Source organism: Neolamprologus brichardi, chromosome 1 (assembly GCF_056152115.1).
Source record: "Neolamprologus brichardi isolate AB-2024 chromosome 1, ASM5615211v1, whole genome shotgun sequence".
Lineage (NCBI taxonomy): Eukaryota > Metazoa > Chordata > Actinopteri > Cichliformes > Cichlidae > Neolamprologus > Neolamprologus brichardi.
In genome coordinates, this window is record NC_142104.1 from 42,837,423 (window position 1) to 42,860,765 (window position 23,343).

Consider the following 23,343-nt stretch of genomic DNA (forward strand, 5'->3'; position numbering starts at 1 on the left):
TCCATTCCCTCTCTTTAAACAAAGTCTCATAAATAGTTTAACCATGTGCATTGAATCTGCATTTGGGTCTAAGCTTTCTATGGAGGGAAGAAATCATCACAGTGACATCTATTCAATTTTTAATTCAATTTTAATAATAATAATAATAATGATGGATTGCATTTATTATCTATAAATTTATTTTATTATCTATAAATAAAATTGTAAAGTGCTTTTCAGGACCCCTCAAAGCGCTTTACAATTTTATTTATAGAGCGCCAAATGACAGCAACAGTCACCTCAAGGCGCTTTATATTGTAAGGTATACTTACAAAGAAAACCCCAACAATCATATGACCCCCTATGAGCAAGCACTTTGGCGACAGTGGGAAGGAAAAACTCCCTTTTAACAGGAAGAAACCTCCAGCAGAACCAGGCTCAGGGAGGGGCGGCCATCTGCTGCGACCGGTTGGGGAGGGGCAAGGAAAACAGGATAAAGACATGCTGTGGAAGAGAGACAGAGGTTAATAACAAGTACCATTCAGTGCAGAGAGGTCTATTAAACATAGTGGGTGAAGAAGAAGCACCCAGTGCATCATGGGAATCCCCCGGCAGCCTAATGCTGGGCATACACTGTGCGATTTTTGGCCCATTTTGAGCCGATTTTTTTCAGTCGTGCGACCGTTTTGGGCATCGTCCCGAGTTTGGCCTTGATCGTGTGTCGTGCATCGTCTACATGGGGTAACGAGAAGCGATTAACGCCTCACGACCAGCTCCCGATCATCAATCGTTTGCTCGTAAGAAAATCAAACCTGTTTGAAATCCTGTCGGTCGTCCTGAGGGTGTCACCGCAGCGTCTCACACTGCGCACGCGCAAACGCAGAAATGAGAGTGAAAAGACGGAGTAGAACGGCGGTGCGGCGTGTGATCTGGACACAAGCCACGGCACAAACTTCTCACCCCTGCGAGTCAATCAGTTTGAGCAGGAGCTGAATAACGCGACTGAAAAAAATCGCAGCACAGTGTATGCCCAGCTTATTGCAGCATGGAGGATTCGGGGTCACCTGAGTAGGCCATCAGCCTACTAAAAGGATACTGAAGAAACCCGTCGAAATAGTCTTAGTCTTCATCACTGCTGCTGGTGGACTCATTTGAACACCTCCGAAATTTGCACACAGGCAAGTATTCCTCTTCTTCCTCAAAATCCTCTCGGGAACGCTTCCTCGAGCCTCCAGCTTCATGGTTGTCAAGCTCTTCGTGCGCATCTTCAAAAAGTTCATCACTGCTGCTCTCAGAGTGGTCGTACACAGCTGAGCTGGTCCCCGAATCAGAGTGTGCAAGCCTGGATTTTTTGCTATTACGACCTTCTTCATCAACATCTTCCTCTCTGGACCTTTTCGTGGATCCACCAGGCTGCGGTTCTTCTTCTGTTACCTGCTGATTGATGTCCTCATCGGCAATATTACCAGCATGAGGACAGCCCACGCTATCAGTGTCAGAAGCAGAGAAGAATTCAGAGTCATCATCAGAAAACTCCTCGCTCCATCTGATTCTTTTGTTTGGTTCCACGTCTTCTTCATCCATCTCTCTAGACCTCCTCCTGGAAACACCTGGCTGAGGATCCTCTTCTGGGATGTACTGGTGAACATCCTCACAGTCTTCAAATGCCTCATCAGAATCCTCATTTTCAATGCCACCAACAACAACAGCATTGTGATCCTCATGCTGTTCATTGTTGTCAGCATTGGCATTATTGTCCCTCACATTAATATTTTGAATGTTGACATTGTTGTCAACATTGGCATTATTGTCCCTCACATTAATATTTCGATTGTTGACATTGTAATCGTCATCGTAAAGGTAATCGTCATATTGATTCAATACTGAAGCTACTAGCGCATCCAGCCTCCGACCAATATCACGGAGAGCAAGATAAAGATCGACCACGTAGCCCCGGAGTCCACCAATATCTTCGTTAGCTGGTTGGTTAGCCGGTTGGTTAGCTGGTTGGTTAGCTGGTTCATTAGCATGTTCCCGATCTCCACCTGAAAACCTTTGTGGGGTAACCTGCCGGTCTGCAAGATCATTTAATCTTTTAATTAGCATTCATAACTATCTGCTGAAAATCTGTTTTTCATCAATTTCAAGACTGAGCACATGTGCTTACCATTACGGTAATTTTGTAATCCATCTCCTATTCCACTCATTTTGACTACAAGGAACACAAAACAACAATGATCAGTAAACCTCAACTCAGAATGTTCAGAGGATTTGCTTTTTTTGTGATGACTTCAGGCTGCGTCCGAACGTACACGGCTATGTTTGAAAACGCACGTTTTCCTTTTTCGTTTAAAAAAAAAAAAATCCAGTCCATATGTGCAGTTTTGAGAAAATATCTTCTTCCACATGTAAACGCTAAAAACAAAGTGAAACGCTGTCAAGAACACGCCAAATCTTAACCGTGTAGAAATGTTGGCCAATCAGAAGTCTAGAAGCCTGGGTGGGAAAACCTCACAAAACCTTACGTACTTCTGAAAAGTTTTTGTCTTTTTCTGGAAAAGCAGCTAATTTTGTGTTACTTTCACGTGCCTTCATCGTTTCAAATGTTAATAACTAAAGACAGCTTTTTGGCTGGAACAGACTCACAACTTTGGAATGGACAAAATGCATACAGCATACATAAATGTCATTTTTTTAAATTACATTTATTCCAAACTGACTGTTTTGAATGTAGAAGCCACGTCTGATGCCTCTGTGTTTCTAAATGGAGGCGCAGTAACTGTGTGTGTATATGTCAGCGTGTAAAACCTGCAGATACTAAGATTAACAGACACAGTATGTTGTCTACATCCGCCATTGTAGAAATTGATCTCAAGTAAACACTAACGTGGCCACAGCGTGGCGTCAACAGCGGCGCACACTTTTGACATTGCCTGAGTAAATGTCCGTTTTCCTCGTCCACACCTAAACAGAAAAACGTAGTTTTCAAAAATCTCCACCCTGGCAGGAGTTTTTAAAAATCTCACCTTTCAGTGACTCAATCTGCTGTTTAGGTGTGGACGAAAGGCCCAAACGCAGAGACAAAGCTGCGCTTTCAAAAACAGCCGTGTACATGTGGACGCAGCCTCAGTTTCTCAGAAATTCTAATAGTTTGTTTGAGAACAAAAGTCTTCTCTATTTTCCTAAATGAACAAAACAGTCTCAGAAATAATCGTGTTAAAAAGAGCTTCTGTTACTCAGATATGATTAAGAACATTTTCTCATTTATGTATAATTTGTCAAATATTACATCAGTTAAGTCTTCATTTGTTTTCCTGAATAATAGATCCACATCATCCTCTCTATGATGGAAAATATAGTCTAGTCTTGCACAATGTAAAGTACATAAATACTGTCCTGGCAGGCAGGAAAATCAGGCTTTATATATTTAAGTAAATGATCTTAAGTTTATAAACTGAAATTTGAGCTTACTTTAGTTCTTGGTAAATTACAGAGCAGTTAATCCTCAGGGAAACGTCGAAATGTCACTAAATAGTGGTCTGCTTTCATACGGCTGCAGTGTCTCTTCAGTTTTGTGTTCATATGCTGATGTTTTCATTCAAAACATGCTTAAATGCTGTGATGTCACTTTAGCAGCAAAGACTGTGGAATGTGCAGAGATTCTTTTTACATCAAGTTCTTTGCTCAGAGTTTGATATCTTTTAAATGGAGACAAAAAAACAGACAGAAGTGAATCTAAAAGACTAAAGCAGTCAATGTGTTATTATTTTTATTTATTCTAATAGTTCCTGTAAAGTTCTACTCTAAGAGATTCATCTTGGCCTTCATGCAGGATTAAAGCTCAATAACACACAAAATATAAAACATTTCTTTATGGTTGTTAGGCAAAGTTATCAAACATATATCCACTAATATGGTCTCATTCTTGCTCTGCTCCCTCATTTTTCCCTGGAGGCATCGCTATGGCAACTTAATATTTAACATGTCTTTGTTATAAACTTTATTTGTACAAATCTGTGATGCTGATGTGCACAACGTGGGCTTTAGACCTCGGAGGGTTAATCAACAAATAAATTTCTGTTCATGACGGTGCAGATTTCTGACAGTTTGTGTACTTTAAGCATTTAACAATTTGATTGTTTTCTAATAAAAACTGTGTGAAACTCAAGTTAGACCTGTGTTTGTAAATGAAATAAATGATAAGATTCGTAAATTCATCAAGTCTGTCTGTGCTGTTTTGTGCATTTTAACACAATTTAATCCCACATTTGTGAAAGAAAAGCAAAACACTTTTTTGTAAAGTCTGTAACAAAACCATCAAATCTGATCAAGGTTATTTAAATGCTGAAGAATGGATTGGAATAAAAAACATATCCTAACCTTAATTACTGAGGAGAATAATGAATGATGCTCACAGTGAGTAAAAAGTAAACTGAGTGCATTTTTTGGACAGAGATTCACTTTTAAAGTGTTTGTATAATACAATACAGATACATAAAAATACACTCCAAAAATAGAAGAGTCCTTGAAATGTACAAAATATTATTAAAAAATTAGAAAAATGGAGACACCTTGGCCTCTGGTACAACGTATGAAAAGATGTTTAGTGCAGATACTAATATGGCTCTGCAGAGTTTTTCTTTTCTTTTATCCTATGTCGCAGACTCGCAGCACAGCCAGGTGCTGGAGTCTGCTTTGACCCATGGTCCTTCTCAGCCAGGTATGGAGCTGACTCAAGACACTAAAAGACCTCTCACAGCTACAGCTGCTAACTGGGTTTGTTAGGGCAACCTGAATAACAGTTTTCAGTGTGGGGAAGATCTGATTATCCAGAAGATTGTACAATGTTAACATATCTGGGATGGCACCAGCCTCACTCTTCAGCTTCAAAAAGTTTTCTCTTTGCCAGTTTAACAGTTTGTGTTGTGCCTGTCACTGTTCCCTGTCTGTTTTCTTACCTGGTTCTTCCTGAACTTGTACTTTCTCCTCATGTTCTCCTCTTTCCTCTCTCCCTCTTTGGACTGACAATCATACACAAATAGATTGTATTCAATTAGATTAAAAACAATACTATTAAGATCACTAATAAAAAAGTCCTCTCTCAGTGTACTTTCAACCAAAAGGCAAATAACCAAACCACATGAACATCTAATAAAGGATATAAATATTGAAACACTGATCCAACATTATCCTTTATTGATGGATCATTTGATCTTACACGTTTACCTGAATGTGGCTCCTTTTTTGAAAAAACTTCCTCATATCCATTATGAACCTGGCTGTCTCTCTGCACGCACGCACACACACACACACACACACACACACACACACACACACACACACAACAGCAGTTATAAGGTTAATGGGAATCCAGTCAGTTAGCTAGTAAGTACCTTGGGTTTAATATCGGCACATATGACAAAATAAGCAGCTTCTCTCCTTTTCAAACAGGACAGTGGTAACAACAGCAGGCTACAGATAATGTTAAGTTTTAGATTTTAAATAGGCTGTATACATTTCAATGGGAGCAACAAGACGGTCAAGTATCGCTGATTTTACTACAGAGCAGGACGGATTGTAGGGTAGAAACATCGCCGGAAAACACGTTTTCAACACAGCAGGTTACCTTGTGTAATGTTTTTCAGCTAAAAGGAAACATGGCCTGACTCCTACCCAACTATATAAAGAGTAACTTAGGGTTAAATGCAGCTAATATGTCCTGTTTTAAGGCAGGCGCTTCCACCTCCGCTCCGCTGCGTCTCAGACACCGTCGCTCTGGCAGAAAGGGCGCCAGAGCAGGGGAGAGGCGAGCTGGAACAAACCATTTTGGGAGGGGAGAGGGGTTATCTATACTTTTGTTGTTAAAATGTTCCATCTCGAGTACGTACTGTATGCTTTTTATATTTTTAGTAGTGTGTCCCACAAACAGCAAATATTGTCAAAAAAGTAAGAAATCTTTGGGGGTGCTTTGATTCATTTTGGGGGTACTGAAGCACCCCGAAAAATGGACTAAAATTGCCCCTGTTTCACCTCCATATTACTTTGTGCAGCTACGTATCATAAAGGTGTCTGTTATCCGGCTGCAACGCGTCTGTGGACTTGCTTTCCACGGATTTTTCCTCTCTTGATTTGGCCTCACCTGCGGTTCTCAGCATCCTTTCATAGCAGGTGTCCTGCCCTTGGTCCAAGGTGCGCCCCTGCAGTGTTGAAACTGTGTTTTCCCACGATGTTTGCTACCCTACAACCCGTCCTGCTCTGTAGTAGAATCAGCGACATTTGACCGTCCTGTTGCTCCCGTTGAATTTTATATAGCATATTTAAAATGTAAAACTTAAAATTGTCCGTAGCCTGCGGACAAATGTACATCTTTTATCAGATGAACACGTGGTTTGGTTATTTGCCTTGTGGTGAAAACACACTGAGAGAGGACTTTTTATTAGTGATCTTAACACTATTTTTTTTTCATATTAATGTAATTTGTTCATCTAATTGAATACAATCTATTTGTGTATGATTGTCAGTCCAAAGAGGGAGAGAGGAAAGAGGGGAACATGAGGAGAAAGTACAAGGTCAGGAAGAGCCAGGTAAGAAAACAGACAGGAAACAGTGAAACAGAGAGAGTTGACTACCAAAAAGTGATAGACAGATGTGCCAGTCAAGGTGAGGCGACATAGGTTAAAATAAAATAAAAAATCTACAGAGCCATAGTAGTATCTGCAGTAAAGATCTTTTCATACATTTTACCATACGCAAAGTTGCAAAACAGTGATGTCATGTATCCTGACGAGGACCCAGGCACAGAGAGACGTGATGAATTTAAGAATCTTATGATTTAATAAAGAAATTTGCAGACTTGCACAGACATGGGGCGAGGACAACAGACGATGAGGACAGGGAGGAACAGGGGTTTAAATGCACCGAGGAGACAGACAGAGGACAACTGGAGACATGTAGGGATGCAGGGACTGCAGAGACAGGGAAGACGTCTCATCGTGATGAGTAAAGTTGATCTTGCCTGGTTGAGCAGCTCTCTGGGTGCTCAGGTGAAAGTCATCAGGCCATATTTCATTTTTAAGGCGAAATAGTTTGACAGAATTTGACTTTTCCATTTGGTGGCGCTAACGCACCATTTTGCTGTTTGCTGACCGCTAATAACAACCACGAGGAAGGAGACGTTTATTCGTTCCTGTGGAGGGAAAAAAGGCGCATCGCAGTGGCTGAAGTTGAAAGTTGTGTTTCTCTGTCGACTGCTCATAACAGGTATGACAATAACGTTTCATTTTAAACAGAGCTGCTGTTTCATTTACTCATCACACTTTAGAGTTCCTTCATCTGACAGCAGTTAGCTTACATTATTCATAACTTACCCAAAGTCTCAGTTTGGTTCTGTCTGAACTGTAGCCGCTAACATACTCGCGTCCTGCTGCGGCTCTGACCGTGAAATCCTGCAGAGTCGAGTGGGAGCTCTTTGGGTTTGGGTCAGATCAGCAGCTTGTTCAGTTTGCCACCTTCCTGTGTCTGCGAGCTACTGACGTGTCCGCTTCACGGACGATCCCATTAAAGGCCCAACAGACGAAGTGATACCTGCCCGATATCCGCGCTCTCTATTTATTAATAAAAGTCAAACTTCATTAATGGTAAGTGACAGAGATCTGATTGGTTCTTGCTGGTTTGTATCCACAGGAGGATACAAACAGTCCACAAACGTTGTGCTTCTGCTTGCAGTCACCGTGCACACATGTCGTGTTTAATTGTGTCAGTGTTCATTTTTAAACACGTTGTTTATGTTTACATCAAGATTAATGTTCCAAACAAATGACTCTATACAGCAAATACATACATAGACATATGCAGCAAAATGAATCTGAGAAGATGTTTAACTTCTAAATGTTTAAATTGTTTGTTTTATATCAGGGGTGTCAAACTCAAACACAGTGGGCCAAAATTCAAAACTGGAACAAAGTCACGAGCTAACATTAATATTTATTGAAATATATTTATTCCTCCAGATATAAGAATGAATCTTTTCTTATGGACTCAAACAAGTTTAGCTGAAAAACTGAATATGGAACAAGCAAAGCTTAATACTAAACAATATATATATTAGCTGTATAATACCAGTAGGCCAGCTCTAATAGTAATTTGGTATGGCTTCGCGGGCCAAATGTAATTAGGCTGCGGGCCAAATATGGCCCGCGGGCCAGAGTTTGACACCTATGTTTTATATCGTTCAAAGTCTGTCAGTTTGTCATTCCCTGTTATTCCTGCTGACTAATCACTCAAATAAAGTGACACAACATGACCGTGGGTCTGATTTGTTCAGCAGTCCACTGGAGACGTATAGCCTGTTCTTTGAACTTCAATACCTTCCAAAAACAAAGGGTAGCATTAGTATGAACAGCAAAACAATGTAGAAGATTTTCTTTTCTTGTGTCTGTTGTGTCACATCATTTTGGCTCAAAAGAGTTTACTTTATTGCTATATTTGGTTTTTGCTATTTTATTACTATATTTATATTAGTATTGTACAGCACTTTGGTCTACCAGGTGTGTTTTTAAAGTGCTATATAAATGATGATGACGATGATGTTTACTGAACAGCTGAAAGACTTTAAAACAAACCTGTTACTTTAATGATATTTCTGAGGTTCTACAGAGTCCAAAGAAAGTATCACAGTAATAATTCATCCAAATTGTAACTTTTAAATGTCATTATCAGCCCAAAGGTTCTCAACCAGTGCATCCCTGATAGAATGTAAATATATACAAATCTATAAATTGTATTATGTATATAATAGGGGTGGGGAAAAAATGGATACTGTGTAGTATGGTGATATTTTGTTTGCTAATAATGTATGGATACAGGGACAGCAGAAATCGATATTTTGTTTTTTTTGTGCTCTGACTTCAGAGCATGTTGATCCTTTTTCTGAGCAAGAATCCTGACATTCCTTCACTGTCCAAATGTGTTTAACTTGTTTTTGGCAGCAATAAACATGACAGTTTACTTATTTTAATTTAAGACATGTTTTATTTTAATTAAGTTTAAAACTTTTTTATTTCATGTAAAATTATATTTTGTTTTAATTTACTTTCAAATTCTTCAGTTGCTGAAGGGGCTGCATAGTTTTCATAAACTGCATAGTTCAGAATAGCTATAATTGTACCAGATGGTTGATTCAGTTAAGTTGGACTAGACTGTAATACAAACCGTTCAGTTTGTCAACAATAAAACTGAAATGAGAGAAAGACTGAGTGTGAGACTTTGATATTAGAGAAAATGAATATTGATAAAGTTTACCTTTATGTACAGAATCTGAATATCGCAAAATATTTTTAAAAATTGCAATAATATCGTATCGTGCGTTAAGTATTGCAATAATATCGTATCGTGGGATGTATGGTGATTCACACCTCTAGTATATAACTGTGAAACAAACATAATGGACCATTAATGTATCATAATAGTACATTTCAGAATTTGGGGTATAATTCCAGGTGGGATGAGTCTGTACAGCTCCTCCTGTTGATGTAAAAAAAAAAGTAAATGCCAGTTTTTAGGTTTTCATGTTGATGTTGTAACACAGTAAAGAATTACTCTCACAGAAATAAATGTCATTTTTTCAAATTGCAGTTAAATTCATGTAACTTGATGCTGATGCTGTTGACGACTGGGGCTCACACGTCTTTTACTTTGTCTACAGGACCGACTCACCATGCTTGACCCACAGGAAAACAGCCCGCATGACATTCCTGACTATGACGGCATAGAGGATGAAGCTTTTCCCCCACTCCCACCACCACACTCCCCAGGCCGGGGAGGCCAGGAGGAAGGAGACCCTTTTGCAGATGGTAGATGCTGCTGTGCTCTTACAGGATTACTATGAGGTCTTTAAGATGTGATGATTCAGAACTTTGTATGTGAGGAGAAAGATTTTAAATTCATGGTTTAATGAAGAATCACATAGAAAAATAAGATTCATACTGTTCAAACCAGCACATTTCTTCTGTAATCTATAATTTGTCTGGATTTAAAGATAAGCTTGAAGTTATCACGCTGCCAACAGAATGAGTTAGAAACACTGTTGTCATGTGTTTTCAATGCAGGAGATGAAGGTGAGGTATCACAGCTGGCTGATGTCCCTGCTGCTAAAAGGAGAGGCGTGAAGAGACCCCAACCCAAGCTGGACTCCCACAGGTAGCAAAGACATTTTCTATTACGACAGAGGGTTGAAATGCATTAAAATGCGCATTTAAATAGGAATTTGATGTCATCTTGTGTGAGCTGGGACACAAGGAGGCCAAAATCATCGATTGACGTGTGCAGACTATCAGTGTTGCAGCCAGGTTGAACACACCAGTCTGTGACTGCACTGGTTTTTATCACCATTTGAATAATAATCGTGCACAGGAGCTCAGAGACACTGACACACAGAGTTGTTGCAAATGTTTGAAACGTAAGTTTGTGGAAAGAACTTTGCACAAAAAAAGTGATGTGATGTTATCTGAGTGGCGACACCTGTCATTCAGCAGAGTACTGCAGCGTCTTCTTACGCTTTAGCGGCGGGTAGAGATGACCTCATCTGTGTGATGATGGTGCAGCTTCACTCTGCCAGTCCTTTAAAGAAGAACGACTCTAATACCACTGTTGTTTTCATCATTTGGATGGGCAAAATTCCCAGTCAGCGCGTTGGAGACATCCCTGGATGTGTGAGAAAGATGGATGCCCTGGTTATGTCACACATGAAAAGCAGAGCTGGTGCTGCTGGATTACAGCCCCAGTCCAAGAAGCAACAGGTTGTCTTCAGACTCAGATTATCTTTGCTGGACCTCCCATCACATTTCAGCGTGCCCTGAGTATAGCATGATGAAAACTGTGCTGTAACTGTCTTTAGTGTGTTTAGTATTAGTTGTTTCCAGTCTCCTTTAGAGATGGCACGATACCACTTTTTTATGTCTGATACCGATATCATAAATGTGGATATCTGCCAATACCGATATGAATCCGATATAGTGTTTTTTAATCAATAAAACAGTTTTTTTAATATCTTGCTGAATTTTGTATAAGTTCATACTCAGGTTTAAATAAACAACATCACTAAAGCTATTCTGTTATACCTGTATGTAAAAAATACAACAAAATATTTCATAGTTCAGCAACACTGATCAATCTAATAAACTTAAACCTGCTCCATCCTCCCTATTCTGGTATTTTAAAGAGTAAGCAACCGAACTAATAGGGCTCTAAAACTCCCAGCAAAAAAATAACCAAAAATAGGGAACCACCCTCCACCTCATGATGCTTAATCGACGTAATCAACTTTAATTTGATGCAGTGTGAAAAAAATGCACAGAAATAAATTATTTTTCAAGAATAATTAAATAGATTCAACATCTTTGCAGACTTGCAGACTGCACAGATGGTATCTTCCCAAAGGAAAAAGTACTACAGCTTACTAGGGTATATTAGACTTAATAGTTACTATATACAGTAATGGACTTCTATACATTTTACATCAGATTAAAACTTTGGGTGTAAGATTCAGATAATTATTTATTAAAAGCTCGACATTTTAAATGAGAATAAGAAAGAAAAGTATGTCTTTGTGCCCCCTTTTCCCTGTTCATGCCCTATCGGCCCCCCCTGGCTAAACTTTGCTAGATCCGCCCCTGCACAGTTACGTCAGCTGTAGAAAAAGATCCTGGTGTAGAAATAATATTAAATAAATTCTAACAACAGCTGATCAAGCTTAAACGTGCTGCTGTTGTTCAGCCTCTGGTTTCCTCTTTCTGGTGAGAAGTGAGCCAAAAACAAAGAAGAGAGACGATCAGCTGATCATTGATCAGTTTCATGATTGAAGTAGCAGCAGGAGAGAGAGAGAGAGAGAGAGAGAGAGAGAGAGAGGCAGTCGCTCCATATATCGGTTGTTAAGCTTAACGTGGGAATGCTTTACAGACATTCAGAGATGAACTTACACACTTGCTTTACTTCTCTCTGGGAAAACTTCCTCGGAGATGAAATGCTGGTTTGGTAGCGATTCTACAAATACACACAGCCGCTCTATCACGTGACCACACTGCTGCTACGTGCTACGGTTATGAGCCGAGTTACGCTGTGTAGCAAGTTTTGTGAGGTGCTTTTTTGATATTTAATGGATCGGATTACATTTTTTATTTCTCGCCGATATCTGATCCAGTAATTTACGTCAGTATCGGACCGATACCGATACGTAATATCAGATCGGTCCATCTCTAGTCTCTGTACACCTATAGTGTGAACCTGGTTAGTATTGCCAACAATAAGTCAGGCTTGTTCCCAGTGGTCTCCCAGTGGCACTCCAGGGTCTGTCTGTGTTGGCCCTGTGACAGGCTGGCGACCTGGCTGCTGGGATAGGCTTCAGCCATCCACGATCCTGAATTGGATAAGCCAAATATGCCTGGATGTGCTGCTAACCCTGCTTGTAATCCATTAATGGTTTAACTTAGTCTTAATATTTTTTTCCCAGGCTGATATCAGATCGAGGGCTTCCAGCTCTGGGCACTCTCTTTGACAATATCCAGTTCAAAGGCAAAGGACACGAGGTAGGATATGATAACATCTGTCCCACCAATTACCAGATGTGAATGAACATTGGTTTTTGAGCTGAATCTGTTTGGCCTGTCAGCTTTGAAATAGATGTCCTAAATTTAGTTTGAGACTAAAAGGTCAAAAGTTTCTCTTTCTGTCGTGGTCAAAAATGAGTGAGGTGAACCAAAGGTTGGTTATACCAACTTAAGATGTCTTTTTTAATAAGTCTTTTGTTCCAATGACTGGAAGTCGTTTTTTTAGTGGGAAGAAGAAACGTCCTATCACACGCAGCCCTCTTTCATATCACTACTCACTGTTTTTGATGTTGGCCCCATTAGGCTGCAGACCTGCGGCTGCTGATGCAGAAGATGGAGAACTGGGCCCACAGGTTGTACCCCAAATTGCAATTTGAAGATTTTATTGACAAAGTGGAAAGGCTCGGCAGCAAAAAGGAAGTGCAGGTGAGAGGAAGCAGTGGAATATTTCCTGCAAGCTTGTGGGATTCCTAATGTTCACAATTTGTCATTTTTTACTCCTTCTTTTATAGACATGTCTTAAACGAATACGACTGGACATGCCCCTGACACATGAAGACTTCACAAGTACAGATGGTAAGAAAAAAAATCATTACTGATGGGGATACAGTGGATTAAGGCTGTGCGATATGACAAAAATCTCATATCCCGATATAAGAATTCTATTGTCCGATAACGATATAAATCACAAAAATGTAACATTTTCTGTAAGTTCTGTGAATCTCGGGCAGCTCGACTTGCGTGAAGTGTTTCCAGCTGCGCGTCGTGTAGCTGGAGTCGAGTGTTTTAACCGATGCATGAAATGATACATTTTTAGACATAAGTTGTAACGGCGCCGTTTTCTTTGTGAGTGTTTATTACACGGCGTGCTGCGGGGAAAAGCCTGTTCTAACGTTTGAGTCTAAGGTTTATTTTTTAGCACCTGGCGGCTCTTTTTTACTTCTCGTCCATAAATAATCTGCTCTTTCACATGATTCAGTTTATTTTGAAAAGTCTCAACAGGATCTTGAGCTTTATTGTGAAAGGTTTATGTGGAAAATAAACAAGCGGACACGCGATGCTGTTACCGTCGTTGTTGCTAACGACAACGCATAAAAACAAGCGCTTGTCTGTCCGTAGTGTGGTTATATTAAATATAAGAGAAAGAGAGAACTTTAAGAAATGAATATAGCCACTACAGCGACCATCAAAACCATGAAAAAATATTGCTGTAAACAGTTTATTTTGCGACACCACGAAACAAACAATAGCGTAAAATGCAACATGGACGTTTTTATATCATCAAACCGTATTTATCGTTATATCGAACAGCCCTACGGTGGATTCACACCTGCAGGTGCACACAGGAAATACTTGCCATATTCCACAGGACTTAATTATCAGCATTGCTTGAAATTGTGTTCAGGTGCTGGTGACGAAGAGGTACAACATGAACTGGAAACATTTGGGGATCCTGATCTATTCAGCAGAGAGATCTTCATTAATGCTCCCCAAGGGCAGATTGCCGAAGCCCTCGCTCCCCCACCTACTCCCTCTCTGACCGAAGAGCAGCAGAAACGCATCGAGCTGAACAGACAGCGGGCCCTGGAAAAGAGGCTCGCACGCCAGCAGCAGCAAACTGGTAAGAATGGCAAAAATGCATCAAACAGGTGGGACACAATATAACAGAAATAATTAATGAATCTGCTACAAAACATCCAGCGAAGGTTCATAAAGATCATCTAGCTTTATTGGTGTATTAACTTTATATGAAAATACAAAAAGCAAAACATTGAATATGTCATATCGTATCATATGAACTTGAGTCACGTCCCATTCACGACGTCCGCCTGTGGCCTGGCTCAAAGTCTCTGCTCTAATTCATCCCAGTGGTGTTCTGGTCAGGACTCCCATGCCAGAGTTCATGTCTTTGTGGACCTTGCTTTGTGCACTGGTGCCCAGTCATGCTGGAACAGGAAGAAGCCATCCCCAAACTGAACTTCTGAAAATCAACCCCACACCGAAATCCCCCTGCCACCAAACCTGGAGCTCTGTTGTCCTGGCAACTGCTAAGTTCAGACTTGTCCATCGGCTTTCCAGATCGAGAACTGTGATCCGTCACTCCATAGACTGCATCTCTCCTGTTCTAGAGTCCAGTGGCGGCGTGCTTTACACCGCTGTGTCCCATGCTTTGCGTTGCACTCTGTGTTGTAAGGCTTGGACTACAGCTGCTCGGCCATGGAAATGGATTCCACGAAGCTCTCTGTGCACTGTTCTGTAGCTAATCTGGAGACCACGTGAAGTTTGGAGCGATTGACTCAGTATCCACTGACCCCCACTCTGGGATTTTACGTGATCCACCACTTCATGGCTGAGTTGCTGTCGTTCCACTTAGTAGCAGCAGTCTGCATCCTAGGTGCTTGATTCTATACAGCTGTGGAAGTTACTGGATCACCTGAATTCAATGATTTGGATGATGAGTGGTGAGTGAATATCCTTACACTATAGTGAAGTGGATATAGTGTATATATCCACCAGAAACCCTGAAGGTCATCACAGTAGTGACGAGTTCCCGTATTGCACAGTTCGTCCAAACCATCAGAGATTCATCACATTAGTGTGGAGTTTGGTAATAAAAGGCAAAGCATGTAGAAAACATTGATTTCTTTACTGCCCATCTGGTGTCAGCTTCAATTAGGCGTAGTATTTTTGTTTTTGCCTTACACTTGTGATCCAAACTGTTTTTACTTCCTCTTTAGTTAAAACAGAGCCAGCTGTCTACAAATCTTTAACAGTGACAGTAAATCGTTCTTCAGGGTCCTCATTTACCACAGAAATGATGTAATGGGATTTAAATGAGACCCATAGAAAAGAAAATGACCTGTTGATCGGTCTCTATTATGAGCCTTCACCCAGAAAAATGTGTTTACAATTTATAACACTAGATGGTGATATGAGACCATTTCCATTTTATTACCGGAGCATGATTTACTCATCGACTTTAAACTTTCAGATTTTAGTTATTAGTCCTCCTTAAGGGGAGCCAATCCACCCGTTCTCCCTTAAATAAATCTGATACATTAAGGATGCCTGCTTTACGCCACTGTAACCAGTCAACCGATGTCCCTCCAATTAAAATTCTTTTATTCCCCCATAAGGTTGCCGAAGGTGATTTAATAAAGTCCCAGCGACCCACCCTATGTAATTTACACCACAATGTCTTCGCGTTTGCAATTATAGGATGGGTAGTTTTATGACTGGTATCAAACAGCTCCCTCCAAGGAGAAATGCCGCCATTAACTTCCGTCTCTATATGGGACCAGATGGGTTTAACTGGGGCAGTAGGTAACCAAGCTCTAAGTTCATCACCCAATAATACCATTGGAAATTAGGCAATGAAAAACCTCCTTGTTTTGCACTCGCTTGAAGTTTCTTAATACTTAAACGATGCGGTGAGCTACCCCAAAGAAACTGCCGGATCAAAAAGTCTAGATCTTTGAAATACTTATCTGGAATGTGTAATGGAATATTGGATAAAACATAAAAGATCATGGCTGCAGTCATCATCTTAATACAACTCATTTTACCCCATATTGTGAGACGCACTCTGGACCATCTACCAAATTCCATTTTTATTCTTTCAAACATTGGCTCCATATTTGCTCGAACCATCTTAGTGTAATCCGAGGTAATTTGTATCGCCAAATACCTCAAACCATTCACGGACCACCGAAACTCCCACTGTTTAAATAAAGTACGGGGGCAGTGTCCTGACATAGGCATTGGCTCTGATTTATCCCAGTTGACGCGATACCCTGAAAGCAGCGTAAAGCTTTCCCAGGCTGGGTCATAAGTAACAACATATCATCTGCATATAACAGAAGCTTATGTTGACTATTACCCATCGAAATTCCAAATATATTTACATTATTTCTCAGTTTTTGTGCCAGAGGCTCTATAGCAATTACAAAAAGCCCGGGGCTAAGGGGACAACCCTGTCTTGTGGATCTCTGTAAAAGGAATAGGTCTGATATGAGCGCATTCGTCAATACTCGCGCTAAAGGCGAATCATATAATATCTTTATCCACCTAATAAAATTATCACCAAAACCAAACTTTTCTAATGTCTTAAACAGATAATCCCACTCAACACAATCAAAAGCTTTTGCAGCATCCAGCGACAGGGCCACTGTTGGATATACTGAATCATATACATCATTTTGCAAATTAACCAACCGCCTAATATTATCTGAACCATAGTGATTTGGAACAAAACCAGATTGGTCTGAATTAATTATTTTCGCCATTACTACTTTTAATCGACCCGCTAAGACCTTTGCCAAGATTCTTTGGTCAGAATTCAGCAAAGATATGAGGCGGTAACCACTTGGGTCTAAAGGGTCTTTCCCAGTTTTAAGAATAAATGTTATAAGTTCAGAGTGCATTGACTGAGGTAATGAGCCTACTTTGAACGCCTCATTATAAACATCGAGCAACAGGGACTTAATATATCCTCAAATGCTCTATAGAAATCCAATGGTAACCCATCTAATCCTGGAGCTTTATTAAGTGGCATACTGTTAATTGCACGGGTAATCTCCACTGTAATTGGAGCATCTATAACCTGCTGGTCAGCAGTAGAAAGCTGTGGCAGGTTTAAATCAGTAAAGAATGCTTCAAATTTCTGTTCATCTAAACTACCTCATGTAGAATAAAGATTATTGTAAAAGGCCCTGAATCCATCATTTATATGTCTAATAGAAGTTGAAATAAGCCCATCTGATTGTCGTATGCCTGGTTCATACTGTCTTTCTGTTTAAGACGGTATGCTAATAAACGACTCGGCTTTTCTCCCATTTCTCAATATGCTTGATTAATGCGAAATAAAGCGTATTCTGCCTTTCTGTTGTACAGTATATTCAACGTATATTTAACAATTTTATTCAACGTAACTGCCTCAAGTGCCTTTACTTGGCTTCTAACATAATAATATTCTTGTTAGCTGCCTTGTTTTTCAAGGAAGTGTAAGAAATTATCCTCCCCCTCAAGTATGCCTTCATAGCATCCCACCAAGTAGCCAATGTAGTGTCCTCTCGATTATTTGTCTGTTTGTAAAATTGTATTTCATCTCTTATCAATTTAATAAACCCAGAGTCTTTAATTAAGGACACATTTAAACGCCATCTGCGGCTTTGAGGAATCTGTAAAATATTTCCAAGACAGAAAAATTGGCGCATGATCCGAGAATACTATATTACCAATACTTGAATCTATAGAGTTATTCACTAAGGCTGCAGAAATAAGAAAGTAGTCGATTCTAGTATAAACATTATGAGGCGGAGAGTAAAAGGAATATTCCCTGCCTTCTGGATGCATTGTCCGCCAAATATCATTCAGAGCTAAATCTGAGGTCATCTGCCTTATGGCAACTACAGATTTACTCTCTGTGCCTCTCCTAGGAAGTGATCTATCCAAGTCTTGATCCAGTATTTGATTAAAATCTCCTCCTACCACTATTTGTGCACCTTCTAATTCCAAAAGATACTGTGACAGGTTATGAAAAAAGGCGGGTATGTCCGCATTAGGTGCATAGATATTACATAAAATTATTGGTGTGTCCAGTAGTTGTCCATAAACCAATATAAATCTACCTTCCTTATCTGTTATTACTTTTGTTTCAGTAAAGCTAACTGCTTTATGAATCAGAACCGACACTGCCCTACTTTTACCAGTTCCAGGACTGGAAAAGACTTACCCAGGAACATTTAAGTTTTAAGGCTTCTGACTTACACATGTGCGTTTCTTGAATAAAGGCTATATCAACTCTTGATAACTTTAAATATGTTAATATTTTCTTCCTCTTAATCCCGTTATTCAACCCCTTAACATTCCAGCTGGCTATTTTGAAATCTGTCTATCCATGTTACAATGTGGAATTCCATATAATGCTCCAATTCATAAATATATCCATTGTAGAGGGTGGTTTTATGTGAAGATAAACCAATTTATAAATACAAGGATTCAAAATAAATAGAAACAAACTGAAAACAGCAAAACTCCAGCCAGAAAAAAGGAAAAAACAAAAAGCTCTGACCTCGTGTTATAACCGATTAAATGTGATCTCCTCCCTTTTCCCCCATTTTTGGTGGTGTGGGTGCTTAACTAGTTACAGTAACAAACATCTGTCTCCTGTTTTTGTGTCACGTAGGAAAGAAGAATCAATATCTGATGAGCAGACTCATTCATTTGTGCAGATTTCTTGTTTTGTGTGTTTGTTTTTGTGGAGATGAGCATCTCTAACAAGTTGATTCACATTTGCACATCTGCATTTTTGAGAGAAATGAGTTTTTTGAGTTTGTGCACTATATGCATATAAGACAAACATTTCCTTTTTCAGTATTTTTGTGTGGTGCATTTTTCTCTGTTTTAACAAAAGAGGAACAAAGAACATTTAAGTCAACCTAAGATTTGTTTTAATCTTTACATGGTCTTACTGAGGTGATGCAAAGTGAAACATGCATTCTTCTTTTTGGTAATGTGCTGGAAAAGCTTGATAATGGACCTTGAAAGTGCTTAAATTTGACCCTGAACAATGAGTTTGAACCCTGCAGTTTACTGTTTCATTTTTCATTATCTCAGCTTCTCAGATGTGATGTTTTTCCTGTCTTTTATAAATCGTAGTAGACTGAGTGTGTCTGTGTTGACTGAAACCATCACTGTTTCTAATTCTCAGGCCCTTCAGACTCTCAGACTGCTGACATGTTAGGAGACAAACCTCCAGCTGCGTCCTCACCAAATGTCATCAACGGTCCTACCGATGGAGATGAAACTGTAGAAGATCCTGACCTCGAGCCTACCAACAACACCTCCACGCAACAAACCAGCCCGCTTCCCCCCAAAGACTCTGAGCCTGCTGAGGAAGAGCCCGGCCTGAGCCCTGAGCAACAACTCAGCAACGACTGTGTAGGAGGGGATTAACGTTCACGTGCAGCAGTTTCTGCTGAAAAGCTTTGGCAGTGAGCAGATTTAAAGGTTTCCCAATTTTCGTGCTCATTCGAGTAATGTTGTGCATTTCTGGTGGTTTTTATCTTGTGCACATGTTCCTACTGTGACGTCAGCTTTGGATTAGCAAAGACATTTATATTTATAATCAATGGAAATAAATGTTTCTCTTATTTTTTAAAGTCCAAATCCTAAACGTATTTACGATGTGTTGGTATTTAGATGTTACAGAAAAATATGTGAACAGCTGATCCAGTTCCAGCTCTGATGTTTCTTCTTTCTCCAGTTTCACTGTTGGCAGACTTTTGGTTGCAAACATGTTTATATATAAAGGCTCTATGTCTGTAACCCAGTGTGTAGGATGTGAGCTGTCAACTGACCATCACCCTCTTCCAAGCATTAAGTGCTCGTTCAATTATGAAGCTTGGTTTGTTCTAGGCTACTGCAGGGACATGAAAACACCATTTTAATTACAGGCCGCTGCACACATATTAAAATTATGTTCATTTCATATTTCTGTTGGTGGTTCTAGAAAACAATCTTAAAATCCACAAACCAAAAAACAGTTCTGATTATTTACCAGTTTAAGTTCAAACAATAAAAATGTCCTTAAAATGTTGGTGTTGGTGTTTTCTATACAGGCTCTTGATATACAAACTATAAGATAAATACATCCTAGTTTTATACATCACTCAGGTGTGTTCATTACTCTACGGGTTTATTTTAAAGTCTCTGCTAATGATGAGTGACATGGTCACATGACTGTGGCCCACTGCAAAAAGTACTTGAAGTTTTATCAGAGTCCGGTGACCTGTCCAGGGCGTATCCTGTCTCTCACCCTATGACAGCTGGGACAGATTCCAGGACGTGCAGAAGAAAATGGACGAGTGGACGTTTTATCATCTCCAGAACAATACTCGTGCTGGGTTTCGTATGACGTGGTCACAGATGGTACGATATGTGTGAACTCACCAAAAATGGTTCTTATGGTTCTATAACACAAGACATTTAATTTATACCAGACATTGATCCCACTAGTGAGATCTTGAGATCACTGCTGCTGAGAGAAAAGCCGTTTGTTACCAGACTTCTTTAACCTGCTGTAGTTTGACTAGTTTGCAGTTGGTACTAGGTCTTGTCAAACTAACTGCTGACACTTCGCTGGCATTAACACGTTTAACAACTAAGTTTAACTTGATGTGGTTTTAAAAACTAACTTTTACAGAACGTATCCACTGATTCGGTTTGACTCTGGTTTCTAAAAAGATCGCGGGACATGTTTTTACTTAATATTGTGTTTGTGTTTGCTTTCCTGTGACGTCACTCACTCGTGTGGTTTGTCCACACACAACCTGCAGCTACGAGAATGAGCTGGATTACTCAGTGGAGTGATCTTCAATGATCACTGTTCTGTTAGCGCACAGTGTGCAGTTCTCACAAGCGACTGCTTGACTTGGAGCTAAAGCTGGGCTACAGCGTTTCTATGCTGTTGCCGGGAGGCGTGAAGCCATTTCCAGATCCGTCAGAGCCAACTCTCTGATTTCTTCCAGAACAGAGTACAGACTGGGAGTTTTGCTCTGACGAAACTCTCTTTCCTCTTTGGAGAGTTTGGGGCGGCGGGCTGTCTTCTCCTGAGCCAGCGCCTCTTCATTCTGACGCACCACCTCTTTGACCAGCTGACTGCGGCCCTGAGGGCTGGGCTGCTGGGACTTGGCACTGTGGTGAGGCTTGTTGCTGATGACCTCGAGGTTTAGACGGTCAGCGTGGCAAGTTGAAGAGTGGACAGAAATACGAACCTGCAGAGAGCAGAGAACGTAAGTCACAGTATTCCTCAGTTAATCAATGCACAGTAATGGTAGCTACTGAAAACAGTCTAATGGAGTGCTATGCAATGACAGGTAATATATAACAGCCGTCCTCTCAGCACTGTGGCAAAGAAGCATCACAGCTAAGTAGACAGTGGTGTAGAGTGGAGAGGTTTCCTCACACAGAGCTTCCTACTGGGCCACAATTTTGTTCATAAACAGGATAAATTGGATACGTATGTGCAGAGCTATATTTATAGTTCTATATTTAACATGGGAAAGATGGTAAAAGGCCTGGTATAGAGCACTGAAAGCATTTTATACAACATGTAACAAACGTTCATCCATCCGCACACAAACTTTCTTTACTGGGCTTTCTATGGCTACGTTCACACTGCAGGCGAAAGCGCATCAAATCCGATTTTTTTGACCCTATGCGACCCATATCCGATCATGGTGTGACAGTGTGAACGGCCCAAATCCGATATTTTCAAATCCGATCTGGGTCACTTTCGTGTGTGGTCCTGAATCCGATACATGTCTGATGCTTCAGAAAGCGACTGCTGTTTGATGGTCATGTCGCATTAAATCCGTCTTTTACGTCACTGACACAAGACAGACGCCAATTATCAGCGCCGGAGAAGACATCGCGAACGCTTCCTGACCATCCGGTGAAACTGTTGGGAAGACAACGTTGGAGAAACATGAACATTTTATTTGTACTGTATAATCTGCAGATTCTGACAGAAATCTGCAACTATCCTTTGAAGCAGCGCTCCTCTAAAACAGCAATAAGGATCATTATTAGGTTATTTACATTATTATGTAAATAACAAAATAACTTAAAGCAAAAATTGGGAAACGTAAAGTCCGAAGTCTTTATATTAAGGGTCATCAGTCAAACAATGCTGTTGCTCTGAGTCTAAACAGAGCGCGTTGTGTGTGACGTCTTCTTTTGTGCATGCGGCAGCTTTGAGCGTTCACACTAGAGCGCGTTTGCTGTCACATTTTATCTGTAGTGTGAACGAGCAGACAGAAAAAATCGGATTTGATCAAAAAATCGGAATTGAGCATCAAGACCTGCAGAGTGAACGTAGCCTAACATTGACACGACGTGGAGACTGGAGCAGAGGGGGGAGAAAAACATTCATTAACACTGTGATCTCGGTCAAGTGTCACAGTGAGGTCGTTGTTTTGTTGATTTGTTTTTTTGAATATCATCATCATCTCTTTGTTTAATATGATCATAGCTTGACAGCAGTCAATGCTGTGGTGGACGAGTTGTGTTTGGGCTAAGGTTTCCAAGCGAGGAAAGGGTGAGTACAGTTAGCATGAGCGTGGGGGTTTATTAACAGTTAGATGATGCTTTTGTCTTTCTGAAATGAATCTTGTTTTGGCCACATGTGTCATCCATCAGTAAGCTATGTTGTTAGCGTTGCCTTTGCCCTTTGACATTTATTATCCCAGGATAAATCCATGAATGAAAGAAAAGATGTTGTTGGGGCGATCGTGGCTCAAGAGTTGGGAGTTCGCTTTGTAATCGGAAGGTTGCCGGTTCGAGCCCCGGCTCGGACAGTCTCGGTCGTTGTGTCCTTGGGCAAGACACTTCACCTACCGCCTACTGGTGTTGGCCAGAAGGGCCGATGGCGCGATATGGCAGCCTCACCTCTGTCAGTCTGCCCCAGGGCAGCTGGGGCTACAACTGTAGCTGCCTCCACCAGTGTGTGAATGGGTGGGTGGGTAAGGCGATTTGGGGTCCCTAGGCGGGACTAGTAAAAGCCTTTGCTATACAAATACAGGCCATTTACCATTTATAACAGTGGAAGCAGCAGTACTCTGTCACTTTTTCATGTCTTAAAGCCAAAGATGTGAGAATAACAAACTGTTACTTCAGTTTATTTTTGTTAGCTAACCTTAGGGTTTCCTGCTCTTTTTGCTTAAATCACATGTACTTATTCCTCACAATCATCGTGTGT

At 40.4% G+C, this 23,343-nt stretch overlaps 3 protein-coding genes across 6 annotated transcripts in view; 1 reads left to right on the forward strand and 2 right to left on the reverse strand.

The window, feature by feature from the left end:
- Window positions 1-222: 222 nt before the first annotated feature.
- Window positions 223-7,363, reverse strand: LOC148106519 (uncharacterized). Of its 4 annotated transcripts, none has more exons than XM_087842684.1 (5): window positions 5,606-5,741; window positions 5,206-5,266; window positions 4,938-5,000; window positions 2,147-2,191; window positions 223-2,054 (listed from the first exon to the last, which is right to left on the reverse strand). In XM_087842684.1, exons 4-5 carry the CDS (start codon window positions 2,184-2,186, stop codon window positions 1,099-1,101), a joined length of 996 nt encoding a protein of 331 aa, XP_087698810.1. In that variant the 5' UTR covers window positions 2,187-2,191; window positions 4,938-5,000; window positions 5,206-5,266; window positions 5,606-5,741; the 3' UTR covers window positions 223-1,098. The 4 variants fall into 4 exon arrangements, with proteins under 4 accessions (XP_087698810.1, XP_087698814.1, XP_087698825.1 ...); XM_087842688.1 differs by having other exon boundaries at window positions 5,495-5,741; XM_087842699.1 differs by lacking the exons at window positions 4,938-5,000; window positions 5,206-5,266; window positions 5,606-5,741 and adding an exon at window positions 7,347-7,363.
- Window positions 7,149-20,166, forward strand: tipin (timeless interacting protein). Its single transcript, XM_087842705.1, has 8 exons — window positions 7,149-7,239; window positions 9,683-9,830; window positions 10,086-10,176; window positions 12,485-12,560; window positions 12,885-13,007; window positions 13,094-13,157; window positions 13,987-14,202; window positions 19,294-20,166. Exons 2-8 carry the CDS (start codon window positions 9,695-9,697, stop codon window positions 19,536-19,538), a joined length of 951 nt encoding a protein of 316 aa, XP_087698831.1. The 5' UTR covers window positions 7,149-7,239; window positions 9,683-9,694; the 3' UTR covers window positions 19,539-20,166.
- Window positions 19,497-23,343, reverse strand: part of dis3l (DIS3 like exosome 3'-5' exoribonuclease) — a 40,446-nt gene continuing 36,599 nt past the window's right edge. The window contains exon 18 of the mRNA XM_087842680.1: window positions 19,497-21,358. Coding sequence (XP_087698806.1) covers window positions 21,044-21,358 — 315 coding nt within the window. The 3' untranslated portion in view covers window positions 19,497-21,043. The remainder of the gene's footprint in view (window positions 21,359-23,343) is intronic.